Source organism: Podarcis erhardii (genome assembly GCF_964252035.2).
Source record: "Podarcis erhardii genome assembly, chromosome: 15".
Classification (NCBI taxonomy): Eukaryota; Metazoa; Chordata; class Lepidosauria; order Squamata; family Lacertidae; genus Podarcis; species Podarcis erhardii.
Window position 1 is genome coordinate 8,372,999 of NC_138505.1, and position 20,007 is coordinate 8,393,005.

A 20,007-nucleotide genomic window follows, 5' to 3' on the forward strand; every position below is an offset into this window, starting at 1 on the left:
GAGGTGTGAATGTGGTAGGAGTGGCTGCTGCACAAAGCGAAACCTCACTCAGCTCTCTGAGAAACAGTTGTTGGTTTTTTCCAAATACAGTGGTACCTCAGGTTAAGTACTTAATTCGTTTCCAGAGGTCCGTTCTTAACCTGAAACTGTTCTTAACCTGAAGCACCACTTTAGCTAATGGGGCCTCCCGCAAAGTTCTTAACCCAAGGTACTATTTCTGGGTTAGTGGAGACTGTAACCTGAAGCGTATGTAACCTGAGGTACCACTGTACAGTCATACTCGGAGGTCGAACAGAATCCGTTCCGGAAGTCCGTTCAACTTCCAAAATGTTCGAAAACCAAAGCACGGGAAGCTCCTGCAGCCAATCAGAAGCCATGGAAGCCCTGTCAGACATTCGGCTTCCAGTTTTCGATTGTTCGGGAGCTGGAACGTTCAACTCCCAAGGTGTTCGGGAGCCGAGGTACGACTGTATGTGCGTTTTGGGACATGTTTCACGGCTGTAGAACTACACTGCAAAATCCAGAGGAGTGGGCTATCAAAGGAGAGCTGTGTTTCAATTCACATATTGTTTCGGAATACGTGGATCCTGTTCTCCCTGTTTGGGGCAGGCGCTGAGATTTCCAAACCTAGCCTGGGACATAAGAACAGAAACTGATCCTTCCTGAACCAGGCCAATGGCCCATCCAGGGTTGCTGGAAACCACAAGAAGAGGACGTCCTTTTGTCCCCAGGTCGCAAGGTGGTTAGATTGGTCTCAACTAGGGCCAGGCCTTTTCAGTACTGGCCCCGACTTGGTGGAACGCTCTGTCACAAGAGACCAGGGCCCTGTGGGATTTGACATCTTTCCGCAGGGCCTGCAAGACAGAGCTGTTTCGCCTGGCCTTTGGCTTGGACTCAGTCTGACCCTTATTTTAGATTTTAGAATGATTTTAGGATGACTTTAGGATGTTTTATCGTTTTTACTGTTTGTTAGCCACTCTGAGCCTGGCTTCGGCTGGGGAGGGCAGGATATAAATAAATTTTACTATTATTATTATTATTATTATTATTATTATTATTATTATTATTATTATTATGTTGCCCTCCCCTTAAGGTCTTGATCTATCGGCTACTTTTAAAATGAGGCTGCATTTTAAATTGCATTTTAACCTGTATTTTAAATTGGTTCCCCCGACCCCCCATATGCTTTTACTGTGATTTTTTTTTATATATATATAAATATTTATTAAAGTTTTAAATATAAATGCACAAATAATAAACAATCTTACTTCTATCACAGACATAATTTCATCACTTCTTTGGACTCCCTCGCGTCTCCCGCTCCCATTTACATCGTTAAAAGTTTTTTCCAAACAAATTATCAACTTGTTTACAATCTCATGTCCACTCATTCAAGTATAATCTAGCACTTCTTCCAAAAAATTTTATATTTTCTTTAGTCTCACTTATCATCAAATTTCAAATCTAATTTAGTGGTGGCCAATTTTTTATAATCTAGCATCCTTCTTAACATTCAACCAAATTACAATGTTTTTGTAGATACTTCTTGAATTTCTCCCAGTCTTCCTCCATCTTCTCTTCTCCCAGGTCACGGATTCTGCCAGTCATCTCGGCCAGTTGCATATAGTCCATCAGTTGCATCTGCCACTCTTCCAGTGTGGGTAGATCTTGAGTTTTCCAGTTTTTTGCGATGAGTATCCTTGCTGCCGTTGTTGCATACATAAAGAATGTTCGGCCCTTCTTTAACACCTTCTGGCCGACAATACCCAGAAGGAAGGCCTCTGGTTTCTTAGTGAAAGTATACTTAAATACCTTTTTCAACTCATTATATATCATTTCCCAGAAGACCTTCACCTTAGGGCATGTCCACCAGAGGTGAAAGAATGTTCCTTCATTTTCTTTACATTTCCAACATTTATTATCAGACGAATGGTATATTTTGGCAAGTTTAACTGGGGTCATGTACCATCTATATATCATTTTCATTACATTTTCCTTCAGAGCATTACATGCGGTGAAGTTCAGCCCAGTGGTCCACAACCTTTCCCAGTCCTCAAACATAATGTTATCCCCAATGTCCTGTGCCCATTTTATCATAGCCGATTTAACCATTTCGTCTTGTGTGTTCCATTTTAACAGCAAGTTATACATTCTGCTTTTACTGTGATTTTATTGGTGTTAGCCGCCCTGAGCCCAGCTCTGGCCAGGGAGGGCGGGGTATAAATAAATATTATTATTATTATTATTATTGTACTTGAGTTCTGCTTGCTGGTTTCCCGGGGATATCTGGTTGGCCACTGTGAGAAGAGGATGCCAGACTAGACACACCATTGGCCTGATCCACCAGCCATGCTCTTTCAAGAGCCAGTGTGGTGTAGTGGTTAAGAGCAGTGGACTCGTAATCTGGGGAACCGGGTTCGCGTCTCCGCTCCTCCACATGCAGCTGCTGGGTGACCTTGGGCCAGTCACACTTCTCTGAAGTCTCTCAGCCCCACTCACCTCACAGTGTGTTTGTTGTGTGGGAGGAAGGGAAAGGAGAATGTTAGCCGCTTTGAGACTCCTTCGGGTAGTGATAAAGCGGGATATCAAATCCAAACTACTCATGGTTCCCCCAATCAGAAGGGGTTAAGCGAGGCAACTGAACCGTCAGATTCCATGCGCCTCGCAGGATCTGCTCAAGTGTCAGATCGCATCTCAGGGCAGCACATCAGCAGCCTGAGACCTGTCAGGATGCGAGGCCAGTGACCCATGCATGGAGCCTGATGAGGTTACACACCTGGCTGGGCAAAAATGGGGCGGCGGTGGGCGATGCGAGATGGGCGAGGGACAAGCTGGTTGGTTGGTTTGCCGTGTCCAGAGAACCCCATGAGCCAATCAGCTGTTGGGCAGGGAAAACACTCCACAGATGATGTGCTTTGTTATTGGCCAATACAGAGTCAATCAGGTCTGGTGGTGCCTTGGGAGGTTGGACCAGGAGAAGGTATAAGGACCTCCATCGACTGTACTCAGACAACATCCCTCTACTTTGGCTCCAGAATCCGTGCTGCCGTTCTTCTTGGTAAGTCTCTTCCTGCCCTCCTTTCCATCAGCAACTCAAAACAGCTGGTGGTGTGTGTGCTTTTGTTGAGACGTCCTTGATAGAGCCCTCAAGGGCCTTGGAACGAAGTCGAGAGACAGATGTTCGCAAATCCTGTAGAATTCCCCTTCTTTGTGGCTCAAATTCTTGTTTTGGGGAGGATGCCTTTTCATGTGACTTAGCCAGAAATGGGACTCTGTACTTTGGTAAGGGAAAGGTGGTGAAGGATGCTAGGATGTTCTGGAGATGTTGGCGTTGGGGGCCCATCCCATTAGAGCAGGACAGAGGGACATACGGCTCTGCTAGGCTTTATGGACTCCCAAGTTCCTCTAGCACCATCATCCCTGGCCAATGGCCAGAGTTGTGGCCTGACAACATCTGGAAAACCATGTGTCCTCTAGGATTGCTTTAGGAGAGGGCCATACCTCAATGGCAGAGCACTTCCCTTCCATGTGGAAAGATCTCCCAGGCTCAAACCACTGCCCACCTCCAACTTTTAACAAGAGGATCGAGGAGGAAGGAAAGAAAAGGACCGTTAATTGTTAGATTGCTAAAAGCTAGGTGGATCAATGGTCTGTCTCAGTGCAAACCATGTTCATCCTACTCAGAGCAGAGCCACTGAAATCCATGAGCAAGACAAACTCAGGTCCATTAATGTTAGTAGGTCTCCTCTGAGTATACCCCAGGGTGCCCATCCTTTCTGTTTATAAGATATACTGATAGCAAATTCATTCTACCAATTATGGGTCCTTATGTAGCCAAAACAGGACCAGCCACAAGAAGGATGTGTCGGTGTTCTGGGGGGAACCTTGAGGTTTGCAGAGATACAAAACTTTAGGATGTGGGGATCCTAATGGGGGGAAAGCCACCCCAAACAACCTGCCGAAGATACAGGATATGCAGTGGTCACAGAATCTTGACCGGCTGTTGGGAGATGGAATGAGGGTGTCAAAAACCAGGAGAGAAATGGAATGGAGTATCCTGCAAGAGGGTATGGCTGACAGGCTAGAATCATGAGTTGGAAGGGACCCGAGAGGTCATGTAGTCCAAGTCCCTGCAATGCAGGAAACAGCGCTAAATAATTCCCGGCAGGGGGCCACCCAACCTCTCCTGATAAACCTCCCAAGATGTAGAGTCTAGCAGCTTCCAAGGTAGTCCACTCTCCTGTCAAACATCTCTTACCCTCAGAAAGTTCTTCCTGATGTTTAGGTGGAATCTCATTTCTTATAATTTGGGTCTTACCATCTGGAGCAGCAGAAATCGAGTTTGTTTGTTTTCCAATTTTTAAAATTGATTTTCGAAAAAAAATTAAACAAACAAACAAACAAACAAACATAAATCTCCACCATATTTAAACCAATCTTAGTAACATTGTTAAGTGACTTCCTTGTATCCCCCTGGTTGAATTTCAGTCTACATCATTTTAATGGTTTTCCAAAACCAATATTATTATAAAATTAACTTAATCACTTAACATCTTTTTTCCCCTTTCCAATTCGGTATTAAACCTATTGACTCATCACGTTACATGTTTAAATCCTAAGCCTATCTGATATTTGGAAGCCTTTCCAATTAAGTTAACTTAACATGTTCAACTAAATAGTCTTTAAATTTCATCCATTCCTCCTGATAATCCTCCTTCTGGTCACGGACTCTTCCAGTCAGATCGGCTAGCTCAAGAAATCGAGTTTGCTCTATCCTCCATGTGAAAGCCCTTCAGAGATTTGAAGGTGGCTATTATGTCACCTCCAAGTCTTCTCCAGGCTAAATCTACCCAGCTCCTTCAACCGCTCCTCATAAGGCTTGGTTTCCAGATCCTTGATCATCTTAGTCACCCTTCTCTTCAACCATCTGTCTGTCTACCCTACAGATTTGTCTGTTCACCGAATTCCCCTTAACACACACTCCTCGGTTCTTTTCCCCTTGGATGTTCCCACTTCGCTCTCCCCTTGGTCTTTTTCAGGTTCACCATGGCAACTCCTTTGGAAAAGTGCTTGGCCACCATCGTCGCGACCTTCCACAAATATTCCGGGAAGGAGGGGGATAAGTACAAGCTCAACAAGTCGGAGATGAAAGAGCTCCTGATGAACGAACTCCCCGCCTTCCATGGCGTAAGTCCTAAAAACCCTGGGATGTTAAGTCGTCGTTTGCGCAAAAACATTCAGATTAACTGGGAAGCGTGTAGTGCATGTCTGGTGATGTCAAAGTTCAACGAAAAAAGCAGAAGACCCAGTGGATCAGTTCATTCTCTAATCAGTTCGTGCATAAGGTGCATATGTGTAAGTGTGTATTCCACCTGTCTGTTCATAGAGTCCCACAATCCACACAAAAGGTTGTTACAGTTCCACAGAATCCTTTCACAGAGTCTAAGACAAGGATTTCCGGAATATTAGCCTTGTTTCGCCATCCTGGGCTTCATCAGTAGTACAAGCTCATACATAATATCATAGGACAGCAGCTACTACTATGCTATAAGATCCACTGTCCTATGATATCATACAGTGGTACCTCGGGTTACATACGCTTCAGGTTACAGACTCCGCTAACCCAGAAATAGTGCTTCAGGTTAAGAACTTTGCTTCAGGATGAGAACAGAAATCGGTCTCCGGTGGCGCGGCAGCAGCAGGAGACCTCATTAGCTAAAGTGATGCTTCAGGTTAAGAACAGTTTCAGGTTAAGTACGGACCTCTGGAACGAATTAAGTACTTAACCCGAGGTACCACTGTATATGAGTTTGTACTACTGATGAAGCCCAGGATGGCGAAACAAGGCTAATATTCCAGAAATCCTTGTCTTAGACTCTGTGAAAGGATTCTGTGGAACTGTAACAACCTTTTGTGTGGATTATTGGTTTCTATGAACAGACAGGTGGAATAGATACTTGTATGCATGAACTGACTAGAGAATGAACTGATCCACTGGGTCTTCTGCTTTTTTCGTTGAACTTTATGAGCTCCTTCTGTTGAAATCTACAATTTAATACAGTGAATAGTATACCTTATTTATTCAAACATACAGCCGGTTATGTCTTGTGTGTTTATTGAATATGTTTCCCGTAACCAGAGGTTTGTTGTTGTTTAGTGATGTCAAAGGACATGGTGAGAGGCCTCTGTGCCGCATCTCGAATCCAGACCCTGCTGATTAGCTTGAAACTGTAATATCCAGAAGGCAGTTCGTGCAAAGGGTAGGGCAGATGATATTTTAGATTAGTGGATCTTGGTGTCTTGAAATGAACAATTAAGATAGTTGCCTGCTTTATCTTTTTTTGGAGGGGCGGAAATGATGGGGTGTTTTACTGACCCCGTCCGCTAACATTGGTCTTTTACCTGTCTCAGGAAAGAGGAAAGAAAGTACATTTTCACACAGCGCATTGTTAAACTTTGGAACGCCCTCCAATAGGAGGCAGGGTGGCTACCAAAATACAGTGGAACCTTGGTTCTCGAACTTAATCCGTTCCAGAAGTCCATTCAACTCCCGAAACGTTCAAAAACCAAGGCACGGCTTCTGATTGGCGCAGGTGCCCCAGAAACAATAGCTGACAGCCGCATCGGACGTTCAGCTTCTGAAAAATGTTCAAAAACCGGGACACTTACTTCTGGGTTTTCAGCGTTCGGGAGTCTATTTGTTCATCAACTAAGCCGTTTGAGAACCAAGTAGATAACTTTGAAAGAGGATGGCTAGGCTTTTGAATCCCAGTTGCTAGAAACCACTGGAAGGGAGACAGGGCTTTTTGCGCTTTAATCCTGCTTCCATTGGCCACTGTGGGAACAGGATTCTGAGCTAGATGGGCTGTTGGCCTGATCCGAAAGGCTCTTATGTTTTATAAACACACCTCAATGCATTTCTGGGGCATTTTATGCTGAAGATGTGTTTTTTTGCTTTCAGATGGAAAACGGTAAGTGGCAAGTGGCTGAAATTTGGGTAGTACTGGTGGCAATTTGTGGTCATATCCTAGAGCAGGGGTCAACAAACTTTTTCAGCAGGGGGCCGGTCCACTGTCCCTCAGCCCTTGTGAGGGGCCGGATTATATTTTGAAAAATAAAATGAAAAATGAACGAATTCCTATGCCCCGCAAATAACCCAGAGATGCATTTTAAAGAAAAGGACACATTCTACTCATGTAAAAACACGCTGGTTCCCAGACCGTCCGCGGAACAGATTTAGAAGGCCCGATGCAGAGGCATCTAAGGCAAATTCTGGATGAAGTTTAAGATATGTGTGCTGCTGCTCACTATAACCACAATGTGACCTGATGGCAGTCTGTGTAATACTGTTTGTGTCTTATTATATATTATTCGTATTTTTCTCTTCTCTATTTTTCTTCTTTAAGTTCTGTTTCATTTTTTATTCCTTTGCCTTCTTATTAAATTCACAAATTAAATAAAATTAAAAGGCTTATAACAGGAGAATGTCCAAGGAAGTAGTGCAAAGGAGCTTGGGCTTATTTAGTTGCCTGCCTTCTCAGTGTGGGACACGGGTGGCGCTGCGGGTTAAACCACAGAGCCTAGGACTTGCTGATCAGAAGGTCGGTGGTTCGAATCCCCGCGACGGGGTGAGCTCCCGTTGCTCGGTCCCTGCTCCTGCCAACCTAGCAGTTCTAAAGCATGCCAGTGCAAGTAGATAAATAGGTACCGCTCCGACGGGAAGGTAAACGGCGTTTCTGTGCACTGCTCTGGTTCGCCAGAAGCGGCTTAGTCATGCTGGCCACATGACCCGGAAGCTGTACGCCGGCTCCCTTGGCCAGTAAAGCGAGATGAGCGCTGCAACCCCAGAGTCGGTCACGACTGGACCTAATGGTCAGGGGTCCCTTTACCTTTACTTCTCAGTGTACCTGTTGCTTGGCCTATTTGAGTGGATCTTGTTTATTTAAAATGGCTATTATTATTATTATTATTATTATTATTATTATTATTAAAACACCTCCACTCTATGGCAAAAAGGATCCCAGAGTTGATATCATAAGATTTTTTTTAAAAAAAAATCTCAATGCAATCCCAACCCTCCTTTTTACAACCAAAGAAAAGAAAAGAAAAGACATGGCATGAAAGGAAACGGTGAAGAGGAAGGAAGAGAAAAACAGGCTCTGAATTATTGAAGCTAATGGTTTACTTTTTTCTTGCCAATGCTCCCAGAAACGGATGGACGGGGCAGAATTCCAGAAGATCATGACTGACCTGGACCACAACCGGGACCAGGAAATAGACTTCCAGGAGTTCTTGTGCTTCCTGGCTTGTGTGGCGATGGGATTCGACGAATTCTTTCGGGGTTGCCCCAAATGCCCACTCCCCAAAAAATAAGCCCCGGTGGATCACACTCGCAGTGTGTTCCAATTTCAATTCAAAACAATAAAATTTTCTTTTTAATATTAACCCTGACTTTCCTGTCCTTTTTTCTCTTGGTGATTATTTATCAGGGCACCTTACGTAGAGGATTTTGCGATTCACAGAAACTTGGACGGTGGCAAAAAAAATTCTCACAGGGACTAGTAGCATGGATTGAGAAAGGGGTGGGGGGGCACAGGGGTTAGCTCCACCCACTGTGCAAGTCAGGTGACAGGGCAAAGCGGTATTTAACCCCTCTCTTGCTGTGAACAGTGATGGAGGCATTGGCACAGTTGTCCATTTATAGGCTTTCACTGTTGAATGGCATATTGGAGAACCTTTGGCTCCACTGCCATGTGGGAAATGAATATCCCGTTCTGCCCATTCCTGTGGAACACCCTCCCACCAGATTTCAAGGAGATAAAGGAACTACACAACTTTTCAAAGACATATGAAAGCAGCCCTGTATCAGGAAGTTTTTAATGTTTGACGTTTTATTATGTTTTTATAAGTTCTGGAAGCCGCCCAGAGTGGCTAGGGAAACCCAGCCAGGTGGGCGGGGTATAAATAATAAAATTATTATTGTTATATTCCTAGCCATGATTCCAGAAAAAGAAAACTCTGATTACCAGATAATCCATTCCAGATTTTCTACCGGATTTAGTGGGTTGGAGAATATTCTGGGATGGAGGCAGTAATGAGCATTTTTTAAAAAAAAGATATTTATTGGGGTTTTACAAACAGAAAAAAGAAAGTAATTACAGAATAAAAAGGAAAAAATTACAAATACAAAAATACAAAAAAAATACACAATACCTGGAAAATAAAAAACAATTAGAAAAAAAGAAAAAAAAGAAAAAAATCAATCTTTTCATATCTTATATTTTGTTTACTTGTTTCCTGACCTCCTCACACCTCCCTTTTTTGTATTCCAGTTCACATGGTTAATTCAGCAAATCCTTTCCCACTTTGTTTTTATCTTAATTCTATATCTTAACATATTATAGCTTCATATTTTCATCTGATTATCAATCCATTTTTTACATACTCTTTTTAGCCTTGTTGCTGAAGCCGTTTCATTTCAATCCAACATCATTTTAACATTCATTAATTTTACAATGTTTCTGCAAATAGTCTTTAAATTTCTTCCAATCTTCTTCCACCAACTCTTCTCCCTGGTCTCGGATTCTGCCAGTCATTTCCGCCAGTTCCATATAGTCTATCACTTTCATCTGCCATTCTTCCAAGGTGGGTAGATCTTGTGTCTTCCAATACTTTGCGATAAGTAATGAGCATTTGAGATGTACGTCTGTGTGGATCAGAGAGAGGGGGGAGACAGGAGATGCTTGCTGTTTACTTTTATTTGGTGTCTACAATTAAAGCAGGGAGTGAGGTTGGAAGGTGACCATCTCAGTGCATATAGGCAGGCAACAGACCACAGCAACGCAGGAAATGAACCACCCAAGGCAGGAAGCAGCCTGGCAACCTGAGAACAGTCCAGATACCTGGGCGGACCTCTTTTCACACACCTGTTCGGCAGGTTTTGACTCGAAGGCCTGAGGCTGTGTCTCCAGCTGGGACTGGGGGTTGAGGGAACAGCACTCGGCTATGTTCTCTGGAAAAGGCTGCAGTTACTGGGTTTCTCAAGGAATCCAGACAGAAATCGTTACTCACCATGAGTACAATGGCAGTCCTATCTGGAGGGTAAAGGTAAAGGGACCCCTGACCATTAGGTCCAGTCGTGGCCGACTCTGGGCTTGCGGCGGTCATCTCGCTTTATTGGCCGAGGGAGCCGGCGTACAGCTTCCAAGTCATATGGCCAGCATGACTAAGCCGCTTCTGGCAAACCAGAGCAGCGCACGGAAACGCTGTTTACCTTCCTGCTGGAGTGGTACCTATTTATCTGCTTGCACTTTGAGGTGCTTTTGAACTGCTAGGTTGGCAGGAGCAGGGACCGAGCAACAGAAGCTCACCCTGTTGTGGGGAGTCAAACCACCTACCTTCTGATCGGCAAGTCCTAGGCTCTGTGGGTAAACCCACAGCGCCACCCGCGTCCCTGGAGGGACTGAACCTCAAACCTTCTAGATGCAGAGTAGATGCTGAGGCCTTCCCCTATGACAGAGCAACGTAGGAAGCTGCCTTAATTGAGTCAGACCACTGGTCCATCTATCTCAGTACTGTCTGCACTGGCCGGCAGTGGTTTTACAGGGCTTCAGGCTGGGCTGCATTCCTGGTCCCACCTAGAGTTCCCGGGGGGTGAAACCTGCATACAAAGCTCTACTTACCCAATGCAATACTTTGGAATGAACACAACAGGTTTCCTTCTGGTGACCTCTAGATGAGGTTGGACTCCAACTCCCATCAGCCCCCAGGCAACATGGCCAACGGTCAGGGTCTCAGGGCTGATGGGAATTGTAGCCTATCTGTCCGGCAGCAGCTGTCCATGGTTTCAGACGGAGCCTTCAGACCTTCTGAGTGTCCCTATTTCCCAGGGATTTTACAGAAGCCGTCCCAGTTTCTGATTTGATCCTGGAATGTCCCATTTTTCCTTAGGACATCCCTATTTTCACTGGAGAAATGTTGGAGCATATGGAATTATGCGACCCCCACAAGCCAAGGAGATAAGTAACTATGCAACCTTTAGAAGACATCTGAAGGCACCCTGTATAGGGACGATTTTTAAATGTTTAATGTTTTATTATGTTATATTTATATTATATTATATTATATTATATTATATTATATTATATTATATTATATTATATTATATTATATTATATTATATTATATTATATTATATTATATTTAATCTTATTATACACACACACACAGACACACACACAGTGGTACCTCGGGTTACATTCGCTTCAGGTTACATACGCTTCAGGTTACAGACTTTGCTAACCCAGAAATAGTGCTTCAGGTTAAGAACTTTGCTTCAGGATGAGAACAGAAATCATGCTCCAGCGGCGTGGCGGCAGCGGGAGGCCCCATTAGCTAAAGTGGTGCTTCAGGTTAAGAACAGTTTCAGGTTAAGAACGGACCTCCGGAATGAATCAAGTACTTAACCCAAGGTACCACTGTATACACATATCATTTTCAACAGTAATTAAACATACTTTTACATCTTATTCAATTTTTTTTTTACTTCCATGAGTCCTGTCTGAAAATTTTCCAATCTAATCTCTTAGTATGCATTTTTTATTTTCCCTATTACATTTCAAACTCATAACCAATATCTCTATCTTTTTCTACTTTGTAACACTTCATATATTTCTCCTTACAAAACTTCTTGTAGTCCTACTAGCGTGATTTGTTGATTACAGTTGCTCTTCAAGTAATTCATATACTTCTTCCAATCTCCTGTAAATCTCTGGTCCCGCAGGTTTCGAATCCTTCTTGTCATTTTGTCCAATTCTGCATAGTCCATTAATTTCGTCTGCCATTCTTCTTTCATCAGAATTTTTTCTTGCTTCTATTTCTGGGCTAACAATACTCTTGCCGTTTTATTCTGTTTTTATATATGTTGGAAGCCGCCCAAAGTGGCTGTGGCAACCCACAGTGATGATGGGCGGAGTACCATCATCATCAACACCCTAGTGGTCCCGGGCCCTAAGGAAGTTAGATTAGCTTCAACCAGAGCCAGGGCCTTCTCAACACTGGCTCCGGCCTGGTGGAACGCTCTGCCTCATGAGACCAGGGCCCTGCAGGATCTGATTTCTTTCCGTAGGGCCTGTAAGACAGAGTTGTTCCGCCTGGCCTTTGGCTTGGAGCCAATTTGATTCCCTCCCCCTCTTTCTTTTTCCTTTTTCCTTTCTCCTCCTGTGATGAGGCTGCATTTTAATATTTTAATGTTGTATTTTAATTTTGTTTTTAAGTTGTATTCATTCAACTTGTTTTTATTATTGCTTGTTAGCCGCCCTGAGCCTGGCCTTGGCTGAGGAGGGCGGGGTATAAATAAAAATTATCATCATCATCATCATCATCATCATTGAACAGGACATCCCTAGTTTCATCGGAAAAATGTTGGAAAATATAGTCTTTCCCAGTCCAACCTGGAGGCGCCAGGAACCAAACCTGGGACCATCTGCATGCAAAGGTTTTACCCTGTCACTGAGCCCTTCCTTTGAGTCATGTTCCCACATGCACAGGCTGCCTATCCAGGCTTCAGAGACAGACTTTTGGCAGATCCAGTTTATTATTTCGTAAGCACTGCAGGGATGGGAATAATAAACATGTCCCTGTTGAAATCTAGGCTTCTATCTACAACATTCCTAACAAATCCTAGGCTGTTGGAGTCACTCTGACAGCAGAAGCGTTTGTTTTTTAAAAAGGGATATTTTCCCTCTCTCTGCTTCAGGCTCTGCTGGCGAAAGGGACAAGAGGAGCCTCGAACTCAGGGCTTGCTGGGAGCAAAGAGGTGGCTCAGAGTCAAGGGTTCCCGCTGCAGAACTGAGCACGAGACACCGGCATTTCTGGAAGCGGAGGCTATGCAGAGCAGTTCTTTGCTGGGCGCCAGAAAAGAAACATTCGGCTGAGTTTACTGCGTACTTTCATACGGCTGGGTTTCTCCCTCTACTTAGCTGGGTGAGTCATTCCCCCCCTTCTCTTCACCATCTTTTAAAAACAAACAGCTGTGCTGGCTAGGGCGGCAGGGAGATGGAGTCCAACAAAATCTAGAAAGGCACAAGTTCCCCATCCTTGCATTCAATAGTGATCCCTGATTGGTTGGGACATGATTGGTCTAGGACAGTGATGGAGGAAGTCTATGTGGCACCCCCAGATGTTGATAGACTACTGCTCCCATTGTCCCTTGGTTACTCGCTATGTTGTCTGGGGCTGGTGGGAGTTGGAGTTCAGCAAGATCCAGGAGGCAGAACGTAGGAAACAGCCTTCTACTGAATCAGATCATTGGTTCGCCTAGCGCCAGCGGCGTAGCATGGGTTGTCAGCACCCAGGGCAAGGCAAGTAATTTGCACCCCCTAACCCCCTAACCCGGGGCAAGGCAAGTAATTTGCGCCCCCTAACCCGGGGCAAGGCAAGTAATTTGCGCCCCCTAACCCCTAACCTGCCACCGCTGCCAGCTTCTTCTTGCTGCTGCCTGGGCTGGGGTATTTACGGTAAGGTAGGTGTCAGGTGATCTGAGGCGAGTTGCCGCTGGCGCTGCCGCCCAAACGACACCGCTTGCCCGGAGGAGGAGGGCAGAGAGGCGAGGAAAATGCAATATGGCCCTGCAGCTGCAGTAGCAGCAGCAGCGGCGGGGCTGTGAGGAGGGGCTGCCTGGCGCGCCCTCCGCGGCCCTGACGCGCGGGGACCGCGGCGAGCGCTGAGAGCCGCTGCCTGCCGGACGCCTTCAGCCCGGACGCGCGCACAGCTCGTTGGTTCCGCGAGACATGGGGCTCTGCTACAGCCTGCGCCCGAGGCTCTTCAGCGACTCTGGAGGCGGCGAGCGCGCCCTCCCCCCCAGATGTTGCGCCCGGTGCAGCCGGCCCCCCCTGCACCCCCCACGCTACGCCACTGCCTAGCGCAGTGCTGTCTACACTGACTGGCAGCAGTTCACTAGGGTTTCAGGCAGAGCACATTCCCGGCTTTAGCCTGGAGATGCCATTGGGGCGTAGCTGTCAACGTTTTCCTTTTTTTAAGGGAAATTCCCTTATTCCGAATAGGATTCCTCGCAAGAAAAGGGAAAAGTTGACAGCTATACATTGGGGATTGAACCCATGACATTCTTCATGCAGAGCAAGGGCTCAACCACTGAGCTAGAAGCCTTTCCTTGTTGCAAGGAGACCAGAGCATCTTAGCTACCCACGTCTTATTTTGTTGCATAAGGACACAAGAATCACCCTGCAGGATGAGGTCACTGGCCCATCTAGTCCAGCATCCTTTTCTCACAGTGGCCAGCCAGATGTCTGTGGGAAACCCTCTGCAGGACCCTTGGCCCAGTATGCCTTGGCCCAGTATACCTGAAGGAGCATCTCCACCCCCATCATTCACCAAGGTCCAGCTCCATGGGCCTTCTGGCGGTTCCATCACTGCGAAGTTACAGGGAACCAGGCAGAGGGCCTTCTCGGTGGTGGCGCCCACCCTGCAGAACGCCCTCCCACCAGATGTCAAGGAAATAACAACTATCTGACTTTTAGAAGAAGACATCTGAAGGCAGCCCTGTTTAGGGAAGCTTTAAATGTTTTATCGTGTTTTTCATATTCTGTTAGGAGCCGCCCAGAGTGGCTGGGGAAATACAGCCAGATGAGCGGGATATAAATAAATAAATAAATAAATAAATAAATAAATAAATAAATAATAATTATTATTATTATTACTCCTGCAGTTTGCAGCAACAGAGCTTCAGAAGCATTAGAGTGGTACCTCGGGTTAAGAACTTAATTCATTGTGGAGGTCCGTTCTTAACCTGAAACTGTTCTTAACCTGAGGTACCACTTTAGCTAATGGGGCCTCCCACTGACGCCGCCGTGCGATTTCTGTTCTCATCCTGAAGCAAAGTTCTTAACCCAAGGTACTATTTCTGGGTTAGCGGAGTCTGTAACATGAAGTGTCTGAAACCCGAGGTACCACTGTACTTCCTCTGACCATGGAGAAAAGGGCACAGTCATCGTGACTGACAGCCATTGACGGCCTCTTCCTCCATGAATTTATCTAGCCTGCAAGTCCAGTTTTGTAACCACTGAGGGCTAATCCTACTCCTCTCTCTGCATCTTCCTTTTTTTCCCCTGTTCCAGACATCAAGATGCAAGCTTCCCTTGAGGAGTGCCTGGGGGTTCTGGTGAACACCTTCCACAAATATTCCGGCAAGGAAGGAGACCGGCTTAAGCTCAACAAGGCTGAGATGAGGGAGCTGCTTCTCCACGAACTCCCCACCTTTGTCAGAGTGAGATCCTACAGCGATGGCATTTTACCATTGCACTGTGGAGAGTGTATTAACTTATGGTCTGTGTGTTTGGTTTGGGAGCTGCACAGTCAGGGAAAAAACAATGCTGTCCAGGGTTGTAAAGACTGCGGAGAGAATAATTGGGTGCACTCTTCCCACCTTGGATCAAATCTATGCTTCCAGGTGCCATAAGAAAGCTGCAGAGATAGTGCAGGATAGTGCCCACCCTGGAAATGATCTCTTTCAGCTTCTGCCTTCTGGAACAAGGTACAGTGGTACCTCTCGTTGCGAATGGGATCCATTCCGGAGCCCCGTTGGCAACCTGAGCAGAACGCAACCCGCATCTGCACGTGCGCAGGCTGCGATTCGCCGCTTCTGCGCATGCGAGTGACATCATTTTGAGCACCTGTGCATGCGCGAGCGGCGAAACCCAGAAGTAACCCCTTCCGGTACTTCCGGGTCGCTGCGGGACGCAACATAAAAACGCACAACCTGAAGCAAACGCAACACGAGGAATGACTGTACAGGGTTATAAAGACTAGGACTAGCCACCTGAGAAACAATTTCTACCCAAATGCAATTTTGGTTTTAAACGCAGTGTAAGGTAGTCTTTAGGGACGTGGGTGGCGCTGTGGGTTAAACCACAGAGCCTAGGACTTGCCGATCAGAAGGTCAGCGATTTGAATCCCCGCTACGGTGTGAGCTCCCGTTGCTCGGTCCCTGCTCCTGCCAACCTAGCAGTTCGAAAGCACATCAAAGGGAAAGTAGATAAATAGGTACCTGGCGAGAAGGTAAACAGTGTTTCCGTGCACTGCTCTGGTTTGCCAGAAGCGGCTTAGTCATGCTGGCCACGTGACCCGGAAGCTGTACGCCGGCTCCGTCAGCCAGTAAAACGAGATGAGCGCCGCAACCCCAGAGTCGGCCATGACTGGACCTAATGGCCAGGGGTCCCTTTACCTTTTAAGGTAGTCTTTATGTGAATATATTGTATTCAACTATGGGGTATCAGAGTTCTTAGGGGCTAACCAGGCTGGGATAGCTGGAATAGCAGGCTTGTGGGTTTTTGAATGACTGGTGTAGATTTTTTCAGTTTCGTTGTTCTGAATGGGACAATGACAATAAAGATTATCATATTGTATCAAAGACTTCTCTTCCAAGGTGGTGGCGGGGCGTGGAGGGAGGTGGTAATCATTCTCATAATTTTATTTGTATGCCGCCTTTCCATAGCTAAAGCCGTGCTCAAGGCAGCTTACAACATAGAATCGTACAAGGGACCCGAGGGTCATCTAGTCCAACCCCGGCAATGCAGGAATCTTTTGCCCAATGTGGGGCTCAAACCCACAATCCTGAGGATAAGAGCCTCGTGCTCTACTGACTGAGCTATCCCTGACATAAAAAGATATACATAACTAGAAACATAGTAAAAGTAGCCACAAACAATAAATAAAACGTATCAAAAAGTACATGACCGTAATTGAAACATTTCCATGTGTAGTGTTCTAAGATCTAAAAATAAAGATACAAAAGCTAGTATCAGTAACAGCAGCAGCAACAAAATCCAGCGAAACTCCCTAAACAAGGAAATAATGTTGCCATACATCTTTAGGGTCTAAGTCAAGGATAAGGGAACTGGATTGAGTACTTGGAACTCGCAAAGCTTTGGAGCACAGAAGCTTCCTTATACAGAGGCAGACCAACTAGTCCATCTATCTTAACATACTGACTGGCAGAAGTGGCTCTCTCTCAGCACTTCCCGAAGATGTATTGGGATTGAACCTGGAAGCCTCTGTGTGCAAAGGAGGTGCTTCACCCACCAAACCATGGCCCTTAGTCTCTCCGCACCATGAATTAATGGAACTGAAGTTAAGGAGAGCAGGTTCCCGGAGGGAAGCTTTTTCCAAGCGGACCACTCCCAGCGTCATTGCCAGGCATAGCTGAATAAAGTTTTTGTTTCAGATCTTTTGTTGAATCTTGCACTTTATGCCTTAAAACCTGAATTCAACACACACACACACACACACACACACACACACACACACACACAGGGCATCGGTACTATGCAAGGAAATCTGCTTTACTCTCTTCTCCTTCCCGCAGGGCAAGATAGACGAACCCGGGTTCAAGGACTTGATGAAGAAACTAGATGAGAATGGAGATGAGGAACTGGATTTCCAGGAGTATGCCGTCTTCTTGGCTCTCACCGCTTCCCTGTGCAATGAGTTCTTCCAGGAGTGCTCAGATGAGAACAACCGGAAGAGATGAGGTCAGCGTTTCCAAGGGGACCTCTTTCACTTTACACCAGCCTGACCAAAAACCTGCCAGGAGGGGCTGACCGTACAGTAATAAAGATTATTCAAATTGTGTGTGTGTGTGTGTGTGTGTGTGTGTGTGTGTGTGTTCTTTTGGCTGGCAATTTTTAAGCCAAGGCTGAGGGCCACATTCCCTTATGGGGGACACAAGAGCCCTGAGAGATTCCTTTGCAGGTTCTCCATCGGTCGGGGGAAATTACAGAGGCCAACCAGAGAATATTGAGAAGCAAAGCAGCTAGTAAGCCTGATCTTTATTGAACTGTTGCAACAGGGTGCTCCCCTCACACGCAGGAAAGGAGGAGGACCCCAAACAAAGGTGTGTCCGCCTTTATATAGACATTTTAAACTGCCCGCCTTGGAGTCCAAGACCACCCCCCAGAAACGTCACACCTACATCACAGAAAGGGCGGTCTACAGCAGAAATCTGAGTGCGTTGTTTATCTCCTGTCGTTGTTTATCTCCTGTCTGCCAGGTTACCTGTTTAATGGTCACTAGACTGGATTGCCTGGGGAGCCTGGCCAGTCTTTTGTAGTGACAAATTCTTAGTTCCTGAGCCAGGTCACAGGCTCACCCTATTCATACACAGATATACCCTGAAGGCAGGTTTTGTGAACGAAAAGACAATGGGGGGGGGGGCTTTTCCATTTTCCTTTGACCTTGCAGAGAAAACATTTGGTCAGTTTGGGAGCCAAAACAGCTCCAGGACTGCTTTCCTGTGCTGCCTCAGACATGTGGCTTATATATTTATATACATGTTTGCTTGGTACATTTATGAACATTTATTATATATATATGACCTTAATTTATGGGCAAATATCCAGGGGCCACGTGCCAGTGGTGGGCGGGGCCACAAGCAAAAGGGGCGGAGCTATTTTCTACATCCCTTTTTCTCTCTATCCTCCACCCAGACATGCAAGAGTCGGGATCAGAGTTCAGAGACACATCCCAGCCAGCCAGAAACATTCAAGGAGGGTGTGAAGCGGGGGTGGTGATGGGATGTGCCTTTGGAGAGGGGGTTGCCTGAAGAGAGTCCTGAGGGCCAGGTAGAGATGTTTAGAGGGCCGCATTTGGCCCTCAAGCCTGAGCTTCCGCACCTATTTTAAGCTGTGTGTGAGAATTCAGACCTAGGGACTGGTTTCCAGGTCTCCATATTTCATTATTAGAGCATTTTCCTCTCCTTGTCCCCATCCTGCACTCAGCTCTCACCTGCGGCTCCTAGGAGAGTGGGAAATGTGGAGGAAAGGACAGAACAAAACAGCTGGAATCTGACACAGAAGCCGCTTCACCACGCTGCAACATTTGGTTGCAGGTCCCTGCACGTCCCCTCGTTTCATGCAGCTGTGATAAAAGAGCAGGTACAAACCAGATGTTGAATGTCTCCACCCTGCTTAGCTGCTTATCTGTATTTAAAAACAAAAACAAAAATACTTGCAAAGTGGGTTTCAGTGGCACCAAGTGCAACCGCATGCATTGTGCAACGAAACATCCTGAAAGGGGTTTTTGCTTGTTTTTTCAAAGGAACCTTGTGACCGGCTTATTTATACAACTCTTCCTCAGAAGCCACAAGAGGGAACAGGTTTTGGCAGAGAAAAAGCAAGTTGCCCAGGGGTCTTCCTGTTTTCATCTCTGAAAATTGGGAGGGTAAGACAGCAGCCTGTTTCTTATAGGAGGAAGGACTGTAGATTATTGCCCTTGCTTTGCATGCAGAGGGCTCCAGGTTCGAAACCCGACATCTCCAGATAGGAGTGTGAGAGACTCCCTGGCTGAAACCCTGGAGGGTGGCTGCCAGTCGGTGTTGACATCCCTAGCCCAGACCAATGGTCTGACTCAGTAGAAAGCAGCTAGCTAATTTCAAAAAGCAGCTGTTTATTATGAAGATGGCAATAACTTCTCTGTTCTTTAGGGGAAAGGCCCAGGGCTCAGGGGTGAATCTCATTCTTTGCACACAGAATGTACCGGCTTCAATTCCCATCATCTCCAGGCAGACCTGTGAAATTCTCCCTGCCTGAAACCCTGGAGGGAGGCTGCCAGTCAGAGCTGACAGCCCTAAGCCAGATGGAATCAATGGCGTGACCGGGTACGAAAGCAAGTTCCTCAACGTGAATTATCAGAGAGAAGAAAAAGAAGAAAAGCCCTTGCTCAATTTTTCCATAAAAAGGTAAAGGTAAAGGTACCCCTGCCCGTACGGGCCAGTCTTGCCAGACTCTGGGGTTGTGCGCTCATCTCACTCTAGAGGCCAGGAGCCAGCGCTGTCCGCAGACACTTCTGGGTCACGTGGCCAGCGTGACGAAGCTGCATCTGGCGAGCCAGCGCAGCACACGGAAATGCCGTTTACCTTCCTGCTGGTAAGCGGTCCCTATTTATCTACTTGCACCCGAAGGTGCTTTCGAACTGCTAGGTTGGCAGGAGCTGGGA

General features: G+C 46.1%; 1 protein-coding gene across 1 annotated transcript; it reads left to right on the forward strand.

The window, feature by feature from the left end:
- The first annotated feature begins 2,909 nt into the window (after positions 1-2,909).
- LOC309329725 (uncharacterized protein) lies at positions 2,910-17,646 on the forward strand. The gene is made up of 5 exons (XM_081840737.1): positions 2,910-3,058; positions 5,040-5,187; positions 8,209-8,371; positions 15,135-15,283; positions 17,381-17,646. The coding sequence occupies exons 2-5, from the start codon at positions 5,047-5,049 to the stop codon at positions 17,543-17,545; spliced, it is 618 nt and encodes a 205-aa protein (XP_081696863.1). The 5' UTR covers positions 2,910-3,058; positions 5,040-5,046; the 3' UTR covers positions 17,546-17,646.
- The last annotated feature ends 2,361 nt before the right edge of the window (positions 17,647-20,007 follow it).